The sequence below is a fragment of the Balaenoptera ricei genome, chromosome 2 (genome assembly GCF_028023285.1).
Source record: "Balaenoptera ricei isolate mBalRic1 chromosome 2, mBalRic1.hap2, whole genome shotgun sequence".
In the NCBI taxonomy this organism is placed as follows: Eukaryota; Metazoa; Chordata; class Mammalia; order Artiodactyla; family Balaenopteridae; genus Balaenoptera; species Balaenoptera ricei.
Genome location: NC_082640.1, coordinates 106,301,113 through 106,318,007, shown reverse-complemented (window position 1 = coordinate 106,318,007; position 16,895 = coordinate 106,301,113). Strand labels below are relative to the sequence as shown.

General features: G+C 34.7%; 1 protein-coding gene across 1 annotated transcript in view; it reads left to right on the top strand.

Moving 5' to 3' along the window:
* SPRED1 (sprouty related EVH1 domain containing 1) overlaps positions 1 to 16,895 on the top strand; it is a 117,379-nt gene that overhangs the window by 42,916 nt on the left and 57,568 nt on the right. Inside the window, exon 2 of the mRNA XM_059915588.1 lies at positions 6,415 to 6,589. Coding sequence (XP_059771571.1) covers positions 6,415 to 6,589 — 175 coding nt within the window. The remainder of the gene's footprint in view (positions 1 to 6,414; positions 6,590 to 16,895) is intronic.

The following is a 16,895-nucleotide window of genomic DNA, read 5'->3' as shown; positions in this document are numbered from 1 at the left end:
CATGCGCAGCAATGAAGACCCAACTCAGCCAAAAAAAACAGTTGTCAATACAGAAGCAGTATTTCAAGACCTTTATCTTTCTAATTAAACTAATTCCTTAATTTCCATATCTGTAAAATGAAGAAATAACCCATCTCATTGGGGTTGATGCAGTAAAGTTCTGTTAAAACACAAATCAGATTACTCTACTCCTTTGCTTTTGTCACCCTGTGGTCTCTTTATTGTGATAAATTAGAGTACTAACTTTGTTTATGGTGTGCAAGGCTTGATACAGTAAAGTCCAGTAAGTTAAGTATTATTTCATTTCTTACCCTTCTTCTGCTTATGCTTGCCATACTCTTTTGAACTTAATATTCATCCTTAAACATGACATACTTGTGTCATGCTCCCTGCATGGAATGTCCTTTGCCTTTTTCTACCTGATATACTGCTATTCAAAATCCACATCAAATATGAATATTAGTCATTTCCTCTCCTGTATTCCCAATTTGTGTTAATATATCTTTGCCCACTAACTTATGAGCTTCTATAGGAAAGAACCATAACTCTTAAATTTTGTTTATGTGTGAAGCATATAACTAAATGCTTACTGGATAAGTGAATAGTCCTAATGTGGTTATCTTCTAAATATCATCTGCTTCTTTATAGCTTAGAAAGCAAGTAAGTACTTATACTGTGAAGTGCTATATCATAAATTACTTCTATTAAATGCTTCCTTTTTTTATACCCCGTCTCTGTAATAATGTTTAATATTTTGGATGGTAATGTTTTACTTAAAATATACTGTAGAGAACATAGGATGTTTTGTCACTGTAAATATCCCTCTATGGGAAAATATCATAAATTCTCATTGTACTGAACAAACCTTAAGGAATTCTAAGTATCTTCTCTTTTTTGTTGTTGTTGTTCTTTGAGGGTATTTTGGGCTATTTTGTTTTGGTGCAGTTGTAGTTAGAAATGTAAAGTAGTTATCTTTGCCTCCTGTATATGGATCGCTTTCATATCCTCAAGAAGGTTTTTCCCTCATCTTTTGTATTGTTTCCTGTTGCTACTGTAACAAATCACTACAAACTTAGTGGCTTAAAATAATACAAATTTATTATATTGTAGTCTGAAGGTCAGAAGTCCAAATGGATCTCAATGGGCTAAAATCAAGTTATTCGTAGAGCTGCATTCTTTCTGGAAAATCTAGGGAAAAATTCATTTCCCTGCCTTTTCCGGCTTCTAGAAGCCCGTATTCTTGTCTCACGACCCCTTCTTCCATCTTCAAAGCCAAGTAGTGTAGCATTTTCAACTCTCTGATTCTGACCTCCTCTTTTGCCTCTCTTTTCTACTTTAATTGCTCTTATTTTGGTTTCATTTTCATTTTCTGGATATTACTTAACACATTTCATTCACTTGGAAGTATAATTTTGTGGTCTACTTAAGAGAATGTGATGTAACTCTTCTTAACCAGCATTCAGATAACACATTTGTAAGGAATTATCATCTTGATAAATCTGTAAATTATAGGACTTAAAAACCCATTGCAGAGCAACTTTGCCCTAGGGATTAAATGTTCTTAATCTCAGGTTTGTGAACCTCTTGGAAGGGAGTGTGAATCCCCAGAATTGTGTTCAAATGTAAGTTTTTAGCCATATATGTATTTTCTTCATAGGAGGTAGTCTGTGCTTTAATCACAGTTTCAGTAGCATCTAAAATACCTTTCTTTCCTTTGTTTTTCTTCCCTTTTCTCTCTGTTCTTCTTTTTTCTATATATATATAGGCACACACTGTATATATACTGCATCTTCTTAATCCAGTCATATGTTGACAGGCACACTTGGGTGGCTTCTGTGTCTTGGCTATTGTAAATAGTGCTGCTATTAACATTGGGCTGCATGTATCTTTTCGAATACGTGTTTTCATTTTTTCCAGGTATATACCCAGGAGTGGAATTGCTGGATTATATGGTAGTTCTATGTTTAGTTTTATGAGGAACCTCCATACTGTTTTCCATTGTGGCTGCACCAGTTTACATCCCTACCAACAGTATACAAGGGTTCTTTCCCTTTTCTCCACATCCTCTTCGACTTTTTAGATAAACTACTGGGAACAAGTGCCTTTCAGCTATTTTAAAGAAGATCAAGAATGAAATGCTGAGTTTTTGACAATAAGAGTACATTGTCATTATACATAGCTGTTGTCTCAGAGACTAATAGATTGCAAACATGATACCCAGAGAGAGTAAAAAATCCTACAAATTCTTAAATTTTAATTCCATGATGACAAATACTATTTTTCTTTATTTTCCACATTTACTAGAATGGGCATCTATTGTCCACATGATCAGGAAAAAACATTGTTATTTTAAGTAGGAGACTATGATTTCGTTCCTTGCTCTTAAGTCATTTTTATCTAAGTAGGGGATTACAATTACAGATTTTAATAATGCTACAAAGCAGAGTATAATAAAGTTTATAAGAGCTGCCACTAATGTCTTTGGGAGTGGTTGCATGTTTTTAGACAAGAGTTACTGTTTTTATTTGGGGAAAGAAGACATTTGAAGGCAAGGAGGTGATGAGATTAAAAGCACAGGTGAAAAGTTTAACCTTGGCAAGAAGGAAGGTCTTTCAAAAAAAAAAAAACCCCACATTAAACAACTTGAAAATTTTTGTGTTAAGTATTCTAGTCTTAGAGCTTAAAGTTCTTAAAGCTGAAAGCTGAGTTGTTAAATTCTAAACTAATGAAGGCTGTGGTATAGGGAATACAAATTTATTTACATAAGCTTCTAGAATACCTTAAAGTTTAAAGGATCAACTTGAATAGTTAAGGGAAACAGTTATATATTTGGTATGGTTGAAAACACGAGATTCAAAAAACAGTTTATATAAATTATTGGCCAGCTTTATAACCTGTTTTGTTGTATTAAGGTGAACAATGAATCAGGCAACCTTATTCTTCCAGTAAGAAAATCTTTATTTTATTCAATTTTCCTAAAAGGGCAACACATCTCTTCTAGGTGGTACTTTAATAAAACAGAAAAAAAGAAATTGGAGTGGTGAGGAGAATTACGTTAGGGATACTTTTGTTTAAAACATATTCCTGCACTGTTAAAAGTAACATTCTAAATTTTCTACAGTATTTTGAGTAAAGCCAAGATATAGTTAAAATGTAAGTTTTTAATTTATTTAAATTACTTTTTTAAAAATTACTTTTAATTTATAAATATTAATTATAAAATAATTTTTGGAGAAACTGAAAAATGAAGGGAAAATATTCTAATTGCAGCATCATAAAATAACTTTTAAAATTACTAGGGTTTTCGTGTATTTTTTAATACTCTTGCTTAAGCACAGTTTTATATTTTTAAAATACAAAATATGCCTAAGAAGCATTATACAAATTGTAAATGAGAATTAGTAATATTCAAAGATGATAAAATAAGAGTCCATATGCTCTGAAGAGGATAACTGCTGCTGCACTCTGAAGTTAAAATATACACTGAGCTTCTAAATGGGGTTATTTTACTCCTTGGGTCTCCCCAGTCTTGTAGAATCTAGTATAAAATTCTTAAATTTTCTAGTTTACTACATAATTAGGTGAGAAGGAAGAGTCAGGATCCTAGAGTAAAATAAACACTTAAATAATTATGGGGAACTTGAATTTTGGTTTTGACCGAAGTTCTACCTTATGACTTCGTAACTTCACTGAACTTCAAATGTGCTGAGCTTTACATGCATGAGTTCAATTCACACATATTTAATCTGAACCTAATATGTCTAAGTTACGTGCCATGTTTCTGGTATATCCTTAGACTTAAATTCTTAATAAACCAAATAACCTTCATTTACTATTACCTCTATCCCTCCAAGATAGTTTCCACTGTAATAAGCTTCTCCAGCTTCTTGGGATGCATGTCATGTTTATTTATAGTAGAGATACTTGTTCCAGCTCCTCCCAGAAGGAGGATTCCAATTTGATATCTACCTCAGCCCAGTTTTTATGCACCCATAACTCCTCTGGTCAGTTCTCTGAACTGAAGATTGGTAAGAATTGGCCCCAGACAAGAATCAGAGTCTCTAAACAACTGAATAATAAAAAGCTTAGACAGAATAGTCGTCTGTAAATCTAAAGACTTTCAGAACTTCTATACAAAGAATTATTTTGACCCTAGTAATAGAGAATTTTGTTTGACCTTGTAAATTTTATTTTTTCCCAGCTCCTCCCTGGCTTTGAATTACCAGTATGACAACTACTTCAATTTTAAATTCTTTGTTGTAGTAATAATTAACTTATAATAACACTTATATAGTGTTTATTATGTGTCAGGCATTGTTTACGTTTATTAAAGGTAGGTATTGTAACTTTCTCAAGGACATGTAGGTAAGTTGCTGAGCTAGGATCCAACTTAATAAAGTTTGACTTTAGACTCCTTACTCAACCAGCAACACAGTGCAGCTTTAAAAGTATACAGCTCTCTGGCAGAAGACTTGTGTCGAGACTATATGAAGAACTTCTAAAAATCAATAATAAAAGACAGCACAATAAAAAATAAAAGACTGGGACTTCCCTGGCGGTATGGTGGTTAAGACTGTGCACTTCCACTGCAGGGAGCATGGGTTTGATCCCTGGTTGGGGAACTAAGATCCTGTGTGCCACGCGGTATGGCAGAGAAAAAAAAGACTTAAAAAGAAGGCATACAAATGTGACCAATCAGCATATGAAAAAAATGCACATCATGGAAAATGGATATAAAAATCACAATGGGTTACCACTTACATACTTACTACAATGAGTAAGGTTTAAAAAATTGAAAACAACAAGTGTTGGCACAGATGAGGAGTAACTGAAACTATCATACATTGTTGATGGGAATGTATAATGGTCCAATCACTTTGGAAAACAGTTTGTTAGTTTCTTATATAGTTAAACCTACTACCCTATGACTCATCAATTCCATTCCTAGGTAATTATTAAAGAGAAATGAAAACATATGTCTACAAAAGACTTATACAAGAATGTTTATAACAGCTTTATTCATAATAGCCAACAGCTAGGAACATTTCAAATGCCCATCAACATAAGAAAGAATAAATGAATTGTGATATATTTATTCAGTGAGAGGACTACTTAGTGGTAAAAAAGAATGAAGTACTAATACAACAGCATAATGAGTGAAAGAAGTGAGACAAAAAGGGTACAAGTTGTGATTCTATTTGATTCCATTTATGTGAAAGCCCATAACAGGCAAAACTAATGTATATATTAGAAACTGGGGATAGCAGTGTTACCTAGGTTACCTATTTGATGGGAGGGAGGCTTCAGGGAATTTTCTGGAGTTCTATATCTTGATTATCATGTTGGTTGTACAGATGTGTAATTTGTCAGAATTTGTTGAATTTTATGTTTAATATCAGTATGCCTTATTATGTGTAGAGTAAAGTAGAAAAAAAGCAAGGGGCAGATCTCAGACAAGCACTCTGACAACAGAAATGACAACTGGCAACCTAACACTTAGAACGTGCAGAGACACTAAGTAGTAGCACATAATTGTTCCATTGAACCTCAGTTGATAGTAGTAATAACCAAGACATGTTTAAGTTATATTCAGTGTAATTTTCTAAGAAGTCACCAAGGTATACCACTTTTAGAAAGGATTTCATTAATAATTATTATATTAAAAGTTTTACAACTAAAATGCTGAGATGTCAGTTATCTAGAACATTAGTATATGAAACATTACTTAGATTTTATGTAAAAAATAGTTGTGGCTAATACTGGGAAATGATTCTAAATGGAACTAGAATATGGTCTCTCTTAAGAATAGTCTGCCAAAAAGAGGGCATGAAAGACCAATTTACTTGATAACTTACTAAAATAAAACATGTTTATATATATTTGTGATTTAGATTCCCAGGTGTTAGAAAAAATCAAAAATGTGTCTGAGCTAATAAGTATGTTTGTTTCAGCATTTTACTTATATTTCAAAAATGTTAGAAACATACAGCTGTCACAATTAAATGTGCTAAGATACAGCAGTAATTTGTCCTGGTTATATTGTAGGAGGTGGACATATATTAGATAACTGTGAGGGCCGACTGTAGTTTGACCATGTTTGTCTCTGGGATCCTTTGTTACATATTCCATGGCAATCACATGTGCTTGAACTACTCAAATGATGAATTGAAATAAGAGATCTGTAGTCTTTTATTGTGAGATTGGTCTTCAAGATAAGTTAACCTTTAAGTCAGTTACTCTGTGGTTTTTGACCTTTTTCAATTAGGTTACTGTCTGTGGACTGTCATGGAAGTAGTAAACACTTTAGTTACTGCATGTTAATTGATGTGGTCTTTGGTTTCTCAAACAAGACTGACACCTTGGCTGTTTTTTGTTTATGGAAAAGCTAATTTCTAATCTTTGCATCTATTTTAGTAATAGTTATGCACGAGTGCGAGCTGTGGTGATGACCCGGGATGACTCAAGTGGTGGATGGTTACCACTTGGAGGGAGTGGACTAAGCTGCGTCACTGTCTTCAAAGTCCCTCACCAGGAAGAGAATGGCTGTGCTGACTTTTTTATCCGTGGAGAGCGACTCAGGGACAAAATGGTAATGAATAATGCATCTATTGCTATAATTTAAAAATTCTATAGAATGAATTTTCTGCTTAAAATTATGATTAGTATACTGTTATTTATGAAAATTATTTTTGTCCAGGATCAATGATTGTTTCTGTAGCTCTTTTAAAGTTAAAGACAGCAAAATATGCCTGTTTCTTTGCAGCTGTGACTGACGTTAATGTGCATGTGTTAGAGGGGAGCTGCTTTTCTGTTAGGTTTAATGCAAGAACATTCATGAATAGTCCCCCTAGTTATTAACCCAGGTGCACCATCTTCCCCTTCTCCCCACTGTTCCCTAGACTGGAGGTTGGCACTATAGTCCACAGGCCACATCCATGCCTGTCATGTGTTTTTGTACAGCCCATGAGTTAAGAATGGTTTTTACATTTTTAAATGACTGGAAAAAATTGAAGAGTAATAATTTTATGAACATGAAAATTATATGAAATTCAAATTTCTATGTCCATAAGTAAAGTTTTATTGGAACATAGCGAAGCTGATCTGTTTACATTTTGTCTCTGGCTGCTTTCACACTGCAGTGGCAGAGTTGAGTAGTTGCAACAGAGACTGTAAATATCTGGCCCCTTACAGAAACATTTTGCTGGCCCCTACCCTAGACTCTTGTGTTCTCAGATTGTTTCTCTTCATCCCCTATCAATCTAGGCTCATCATATGACTACCTGGTGGCCATCCTAGGTTTTAACTCTACTATCTTCCACCCAGACAAGTGTTTTCTTACATTCATATATTTAAAATTTTGAATCTAACCTTTGATAATGTTAGACATCTACTCTCTCTTAATTAGTGTAGAAAGCTCTTTCTCTTTTATTTCATTCGTGAGCCAAAAAATAATCATATCTAAAAAGCTGAGTAATGTTAATGTCATTCCTGCATTAAGCAGAGAGCATACAACTTAGAAGCAAAAAGAGAATAAAGTGCCCAAAATTTCCAAGACTCTTGAAAATAACTGTTATTCCCTTTAACTATATATCTGTGGATTAATTTGTGAGCTCATTCAGCATCTATAATATTATTTCTATTGAAAATGTGTTTTAAGTGTTGAATAATTCTTTCATACAGGAACATTTTGAATAAACCTACTTTTAATTTTGGTTCTTGGTTCCTGGATATTTTTTACTATTGAATTATTTCAGTAATTTTAAAAGTTGCCTAACTTGTCTGTGCTCCAGTTTCTGTCTCAGTTAAGTGGAGAGTTTTCCTAAATCATCTTGAAAGCCTTCTAACTCTAATTTTTTGTGAGTTTAGGATTTACTACTGTGTATCTCAATTAACCAGAATGTGGTTTTAGGACTAAGAAACCCCATTTGAAGTCAGAAGTATATATGATAAATTTAACATGTCATCTCTAAAAGTTTAAATATTTAAATGTGGTTCTGGCCTTGGATAACATGGTGGCTAGCATATACTGATGCTTATTTAAAATATGGCTTGTAGACTTCTAAGAGAGAGCCTATGGTGACCTGTCCTGGAGTGTAGTGCTTTTTGTCTGAGCTGTTGATAATTGGGGAGTGTTGTTGGAGAAGTTGTAGATTTTAGAAACTGAGTACAATACTGACAATCTAAGGCATTTTTTAATAGTAAAGATGGAAAAAGAGAAGAAAGAAGTCAAAGGTGGAGAAAGGGAGAAAAAAAAGCTTGCTAGAAAAAGCATAAGAACAAGGAAAAGATGACCTAGATGTGAAAAAGAGGAAAAAAAAAAATCAGGTGAAACAGAACACACAGTCGACCCTACGTATCCATGGGTTTCACATCTCTGGATTCAACCAACCACAGATGGAAAATATTTGGAAAAGAAATTACAGAAAGTTCCAAAAAGCAAAACCTGAATTCTCCTTGTGCTGCCAACTATTTACATATCATTTACTTTGTATTAGGTATTATAAATAATTTAGAGATGACTTAAAGTATATGGGAGGGAGGATGCGTGGGTTATATGCACATACTATGCCATTTTATACAAGGACTTGAGCATCTGCAGATTTTAGTGTCAGTGAGGGCTGGGGGGCGGGTCCTAGAACCAATCCCCTGTGGATACCAAGGGACTACTCTATTGGCTATATTGATGAGCATGGACAGTTTACTTGAGGAAAATTAAATAAGGAACCAAATCTGTATCACTAGGAGTGAGGCTGGTCAGAGATAAGCTCAGATTAATGTTTTAGGTGGTTGCTCAGAGTGTGGCTTTGACATAAGCTTAGAGAGAGTAAGCCTGGGATTTGGACATAATACAAACTTATTTCCTAATGTGGGACATAAAAAAGAGCCCTTAACTTAATCCTAAGGTGTAGAATCATAATAGACTAACAAGAAAATAGATTCTTTTGATAGAAGCACTGACCTAGGAATCAAAATGGTTGTTTCACTTAACCATTTCTCCTTGAGGAAGCTTGTTATTTGTGAAACAGGAATGATAAATATATCTCAGTGTAGACATAAAGGAAACATTACTTTCAATTGGAGGATTGTCTTAATTCTTGTAGGGAATAGTTATAATAAAGCATTTTAGGTCATGGGGAATTGTACGATCAAAGGCAGAGGCAATGCATGGCCATAAATTGAAAATAGCAGTCTTGTGAAGTCTCAAGACAAATGGGACAGTGACATTGAAATAAGCAGATTAATTGGCCCCTTCTGCTGCATAATACACTTCTAAGATACTTCTGAAGCAATTACAGAATTGAAGTATTATTCTTTTACATTATCACTGCATTTTGGGGTCATTAATGTCCATTTCTATAGATATTTTTATTGATTGGCTTTATTTTAATCCATTTTTCTGGGTTCTAGTAATATAAAAAAGGTGTACACTGTGACTGTTGAATCTATAAGTTTACAAAGTTAATGATAGTTTTCTTTAATATCCTTCTTGATGAGTAAACTGAATTTTAATATTGTTCCTATGTAATAGTTAATCATGTAAAAGATAGTGCTACAAACTGTGTTCTCTACCCATTTTGTCTGTGGGTCACATCTTAGAGTCCTCTACCTTGGATGAATTCTATAAATGAAGTAAGATAGCTATCCCTCATACCTCAGGAAAAAACTTGTGTCCTTTAAGAAAGAATAGATAATTAGTAATGAGGTACCTATAGCCACTTGTGTAGCTAATAAAGAAATACTAGATAATATTTTAAAGAGGGCTTATAATAGTCAAAATACTAGTAACAGTAGTGAAGATGAAAGGTGGCTTTTCTGAAGAGTGAATGAAGCATTTAGTAGAAGATTTTTCCAGTCTTAGATTTACAAGTACTTGTACTAAAAATGTCTTGTTACACTTCCCAGAGGGTTATATTTCACTCTTTTTTTCTTTTTTTTTTGATAAGAAAGGGAGCACAGATCAAGAGCAGGCTGATGAGGATTTTTTCAAGAAGGTGGCATTTTGTATAATTTGCTCAGTATTCATTCATTCATTCATTCAGAGTGACCTGAAATTATTTCCTATGATGCTTACCTATAACTTGCTTGTTTTCGTGATACTTACAAAGGTAGAGTTTATTTCCCAAGTTGCTAATCTAAATTAGAGCTTCCCAAGCTGTGTGCCATGAATAGGTAAAAGTGGCTGGAGCCTCCAAGTCTCTTTGCCTCTTAACCACTAGGCCCCTTCTCTTTTCTGGTTGCCTTATAATTGTTATTTTTCTGAGTATGCCTGAGGAATAAGTTGGAAAGCACTGCTTTATATAATTGGCTTTCATACTTTATTGATAATTCAGGAGAAATTAAAAAAACACCAGGCTTTGGTGTTGTAGCCCAAGATATGAAAGTACTTTCTCCCAGATGCTTAGGGATGTATGGAATGGTCTTTGACAAGGATAGCTTCTCAGAACCCCTTCACTTGATATGTATGAGTTGTATCCTCCATTTCCTTCTAAATCTTTATAGCTTTGATTTCTCCCTTTAATTCTTTAATATAAATTAGTGTTGTCTTGGATCACATTTTTTTAAATGCTAACTAAAACTTAACTGTTAATTTGTATAGATAATCTTTACTATAGAGCTTCAGATTCCCCATGATAGAAACTTTCTCTTTTGCATTCATTTTTCTACAGTGGCTCTTCTCTATTGGTGTGACATTGCTATTATAGGCAAACATTTTATCAGCTTACCATATGTATATGTTAAATTATTTGATCATTTTTAGTTGAATTGTATGTGATAGGAAAATCTGAAATACTGAACTATAATACACTTTTAAAGTCTTTATTAAGTACCTGAATAAACTTTCAATAATGATATTAAATTTTTGCTAAAATATTTACTGCTAAACAAAGTTTTTAATAACTGTGGGGATCTAAATTAGCCATTCCTAAGCTTTTATCGTAGGACAATAAAATACTATAAATTTACTAATTAATGTTATTGTGCTTTTTAAAGCATATTGTGTGCTAAGAGATGACAAAAATCAAGTGGGCTGCATAGAAAGATACAGTAAGACTTACAACCTCTGTCCTTAAGATGTTCTGTGGAAAATAGAAGAAGGCACTGTTCAATGTCAAAGCAAACTTACAGCTATCATTATAAACTTAGAAGTTTATAGTAAGTATAGTAATTGAAACGAAGAAAGGAAAAAGCAGGAGATATCAAGTTTAGGAAGTTGCCAAAGAGATTAAGGAATTGTTGTTTTGGATTAATAAGTAATTAGGTTGTGGATAAAAGTGGTTTATAAAAATTAAAATGCCTATGAGATAATAGTTCTATTGTTTAAAAAGGTACATTTCTAAAATGGAGTTTCTTTACAGTTATTAGAGCCTAAAGCAAAATTCGAGTATTTTTAAAGAAGAAAATAAAATGATTATAACATAGCAGTAGCTTTATTAAAAATGAGACTCATCCTCCTTTCCACCATGGGAAACCCCAAAAGACCAGGGAAATATCTTTCTGCCTTGGATTGAACTTCATAAAGTACAGAACCACAATTTTCTGCTTAGCCTTTCCCACTGTGCCTCTGTGATTTATTCCATTGTGAAACATCAGTCCTTCTACAGTACTCTTCCTCCACTAAAAAACCAATTCTATTAACTGGCATTCCCCTTAGGACTCAGCAGCTCTGTCTCTTGAAAGATACCGGTTCTCCTATTCACCATAATATCACAGAATTGGGAAATAAGTGGGAGTGGGAGTAGAGGTAGTGTCAGCATTTTTGTTGTTCCTTATTCCCCTCGCAGAATGTTACTATATAACCCACATAGAGACATTTTTTTACTGATACTCTGTACCATTCAGAACACCATCCTTTAGCTTTTATTTTCATCTACTGATCTTAGCAATTCCTTCTAAATGCCAACTTTTCCACATCTGAGCCTCATCATCATTCTTGGCTACTTTTCTTTGCATGGTCTGACCTTCTGGTCTTCATTTCAGCAGGCTACTTTCCTGGATCTGGTTGTTACCAGAACTTTTCCATTTGAGGAATTTTACAATTTCCTGTCATTTCTACTTTATTTCCCATCCCTTGCTCTACAGTTTCATGCTTACTCTATTATCTGTGCCTCTCATTTCACTAGATTCCTTCTGGCTTCAGTATCTTTTATTATTTTCTTTTAAAATCCAATCTGAATTTTCCTTGTCAGTCATTTAAACCACTCTTTCATTGATATTTTAGTGGACAATATGTTGCTGAGTTGGGTTTTTTTTTTTTTTTTTTTTTTTGGCTGCATTGGATCTTCGTTGCTGCACGCGGGCTTTCTCTAGTTGTGGTGAGTGGGGGCTACTCTTTGTTGTGGTGCACGGGCTTCTCATCGCGGTGGCTTCTCTTGCTGCGGAGCACCGGCTCTAGGCGCACAGGCTTCAGTAGTTGTGGCATGTGGGCTCAGTAGTTGTGGCGCATGGGCTTAGTTGCTCCGCGGCATGTGGGATCTTCCAGGACCAGGGATTGAACCCATGTCCCCTGCATTGGCAGGCGGATTCTTAACCGCTTCGCCACCAGGGAAGCCCCTGTTGCTGAGTTTTAATCTTACCTTACACTAAAGGAACTTTGTTGAATACACATTATTAAAAGGGACAATTCAGTATTTAAAGGTGAGTCTGTCATGCAACAGATATTTATTGAGCATCTACTATTTGCTAGATACTTGCTCTTCTAGGCACTGGGGATATGTAAATGAACAAAGACAGAAATCCCCGTTCCTAAGGGAACATACATTGTGGTGAGGGCCAGAGAAATACTACCATAAATAAATAAGTAAATGAATATTATGCTAGACATAATATTAGACAGTATTAAGTGCTGGGGGAAAAGGAGTGTAGGGGATTTTTTGTGGGGAGGTTAGTTAAAGTTTTACATAGAATAACCAAGGAAGGCCTTACTGAGAAGATCTAGGTAACATTTGAATAAAGATTTCTATTATGAACAAGGCCTTATATTTTAGTTTATATGTTCAGATTTTTAAATCTTGAGTATTCTTTTTTTTTAAACGTTTCTTTAATTAATTAATTTATTTATATTTTATTATTTTTGGCTGTGTTGGGTCTTCGTTTCTGTGCAAGGGCTTTCTCCAGTTGCGGCGAGCGGGGGCCACTCTTCATCGCGGTGCGCGGGCCTCTCACTGTCGCGGCCTCTCCCGTTGCGGAGCACAGGCTCCAGACGCGCAGGCTCAGTAGTTGTGGCTCACGGGCTTAGTTGCTCCGCGGCATGTGGGATCTTCCCAGACCAGGGCTCGAACCCGTGTCCCCTGCATTGGCAGGCAGATTCTTAACCACTGCGCCACCAGGGAAGCCCTTGAGTATTCTTAAAGTAGGATAAATCTATATTCTTACTTAAATTCTTATGCTACACTGTATAAGATCTTGGGCTTTTCATGGATTTGGTGAATGATATCAAAGTATGCATCAATAATAGTCATAGGGCTTCCGTGGTAGCACAGTGGTTAAGAATCCGATTGCCTGCCACTGCAGCGGACATGGGTTTGAGCCCTGGTCTGGGAAGATCCCACATGCCGTGGAGCAACTAAGCCCATGTGCCACAACTACTGAACTTCCGCTCTGGAGCCCGTGAGCCACAACTGCTGAAGCCCGTGTGCCGCAGCTACTGAAGCCTGCGCACTTAGAGCCCGTGCTCCACAACAAGAGAAGCCACTGCAATGAGAATCCTGCGCACCAAAACAAAGACTAGGCCCGCTCACCACAACTAGAGAAAGCCCGCTCACAGCAACGAAGACCCAATGCAGTCATAAATAAATACGTAGATAGATAGATAGATAGATAGATAGAAAAAAATAGTCATAAACCTAGGTATTAGTGATTCCTCCATTTAATTGAATCAGGTCTTATTTATTCTTGATTCTGTTTTATCCTTTTCATCTCGACCCCTCTTCAGTCTTGTCTGTATTATTGCAGATAAGGTTTCTAATATTTTTTCAAGGCCCAGTTTCACCTCTCTCTAACTTTTATATTGCTTACAATACTGAACTTTATAAAGCTTGAGTCTCATATTCCTTTAGTAGTTCCCCCAAAATTCCTAGATACAATTTCATCTCCTTAATTTCACCACAATAAACTCGTATAATCTGACCCTTACTTCCTTGAATCTATCTGCCTGTTTCCCAAAGACAACACTTTCATGATGTTTCCTTACTGAGTTGCTCATGGTTCACTAAAAGCATGCGTTGAACTTAGGGAAATGCTATCCCCTCTTTTACATTAACTAAATAACTATAAAGATAGTATACTACAAGTTGTATGTGGAATAGAGAATGTGTACATACAGCTTGCTAGTCCTGAGGAAATAATAATGGCAGGAACAATTTCCCTTTTATTGTCACAGGTAACTCACAGATGGACAGATAGGAAAATTGAGTTAGAGGAAGCACCTTGGGCAAACCAGTTTTGCTGTGAAGGACTATAATTGAAAGAAATGCTAATAATAATAACATTCATCTAGTTTAGAATAACCTGTTCATTTTAGGGTCAATCCATTGAAAAGATAATAAATTATACTATTAATTACTTTTCTGTACAACCATGAATTTTGTGACTTTCTCCCAGCAGTTTTAAAATAGTTCATTCTTTAATACTACTAATATTCCTTGAAGGGGAAAAAACCTGCCTGCTGCATTTCTATTCTCTTTCTTTTGGAGCAAAAAATAGCTCTGTGTGTGTGGGGGGGATGTTAGCGGTTTCCTGTGTTTGTGTGTGTGTGAGCGGTTTCCTGAAAATTAAGATTTAGAATGTAACCCATATTACCTTCCTGGTTGCTATTATTTCCTCTTTTTAGAAAATGTCAGCTTAATACTTATTATTCAGTTGTTTTGAACTAACTTCATTTTATTCTTTAGTTATTGATTTATACTGGTTGATCTAGTCTATCAGGTTCATCATGATTATCTTGGCTTCATCTTTCCCTTTTATACCTGATTGTGATATATTTCACAACCTTTCTATTACATTCCCATTGCCATTAAACTATTATAATGGATAATAGCCTCCCTAATAGCTAAAGCCCAAAATCTTTGATCTCAAATTATTGACCTTACTTAATAGTTTTCTAAATATTTCCTTACTAAATTATAATCTGAATGTAGCATGCTTTTAGTTGATTGGTTGATTGATATTATTCTTTTAATTAATCAACAGCTGTTTGAGACCCTTCTGTGTACTAGGCTTCTTTTTTTTTAAGTTTAAGGTGTACACTATGATGGTATGATTTAGACTTCTTGTATCAGTCTGCTCAGGCTGCCATAACAAAACACAACAGACTGGCTGATTTAGACAGCAGAAATTTATTTTCTTACAGTTCTGGAGACTTGGAAGTCCTAGATCTGGATGCTGACTTTTCTCTGGGATAGATGACCAAGAGTACAGTTGCTGGGTTGTATGGTAGTTTTATGCTGAGTTTCATAAGAAACTGCCAGACTTTCTTCCTGAGTGGCTGTACCATGTTAAATTTCCACCAGCAGTGTGTGAGCAATCCAGTTTCTAGGCATTCCCGCCTGCATTTTGTGTAGTCAGTGTCTTTTATTTTAGTCGTGTTGGTAGGTGTGTAGTGGTAGCTCATTGTAGTTTTAATTTCCATTTCCCTAATGGCTACGGTTGAATATCTTTTTATGTGCTTATTTGTATCTTCTTTGGTGAAATATCTGTTTGTGTCCTTTTCCTGTTTTCTCATTAGATTGTTAGTTTTTTTGCTGTTGAGTTTTGAAGGTTTTTTTTTTTTTTTTTTATTCTAGATACTAGTCCTTTTCAGGATATATGGTTTCTAAATATTTTCTCCCAGTCTACAGATTGTCTTTTTAACCTTCACGGGATATTTTGCAGAGCAGAGTTTTAACTTGATGAAGTTCAGTTTATCAGTTTTTCCTTTCATGGATCAGGTTTTAGGTGTCAAGTTCGTGAACTCTTTCCCTAATCCTGCGTCCTGAAGATTTATCCTATTTTAAGTTTTATAGTTTTACATTTTATATTTAAGTCTGTGGTCCATTTTAAATAATTTTTATATAAGGTGTGATACTTAGGTCAAGGTTCAGTTCTTTTGCCTACAAATGTCCAGTTTTTTCCAGAACCACTTGTTGAAAAGTTGTCGTTTCATTAAATTACTTTTGTACTCTTAAAAAATCAGTTAAGCATTTTTATGTAAGTTCTCCATTTTGTTCCATTGCTCTGTCTATCCCACCATAGGTATCACATACTGTTTTACTGTAGCTGTATTGTAAGCCCTAATAGTGGGTAAAGTGATTTCTCCCATTTTATTCTTCTTTTTCAATATTATTTCAGCTATTCTAGGGTTTGTGCCTTTCCATATAAATTTTAGAATGATCTTGTCTATGTCTACAAAAATCTTTACTGGATTTTGACAAGAATTGTATTAAACCTGTTGGTCAATTTGGGGAGAACTGACATATTTACTGTGTTGAATCTTCCAGTCCGTGAATGTGGTATGTCTCCAGTTTAGGTCTTTGAATTCTTTCATTAGCATTTTATAATTTTCAATGTATAGATCCTAAAGATATGTTTTGTTAAGTGTATACCTACGTGTTTAATTTTTCTTGGAGCAATTGTAGATAGTATTGTGTTTATAATTTTGGTTAGTGCATGCTCATTGTATGTGTATAGAAATTCAATTAATTTTCGTGTGTTCATCTTGCATCCTGTTACCTTGCTGAACTGTGAGGTTTTGTGGTAGATTCCCTGGGATTTTTTAATGTAGACAATCATGCCATCTACAAATATGAACAGCTTTATTTCTTCCTTTTCAATCTGTATACCTTTTATTTCTTTTTTTTTTCCTTATTGCAGTGGCTAGAACTTTAAGTTCTGTGTTGAATAAGAATGGTCATAGTGGA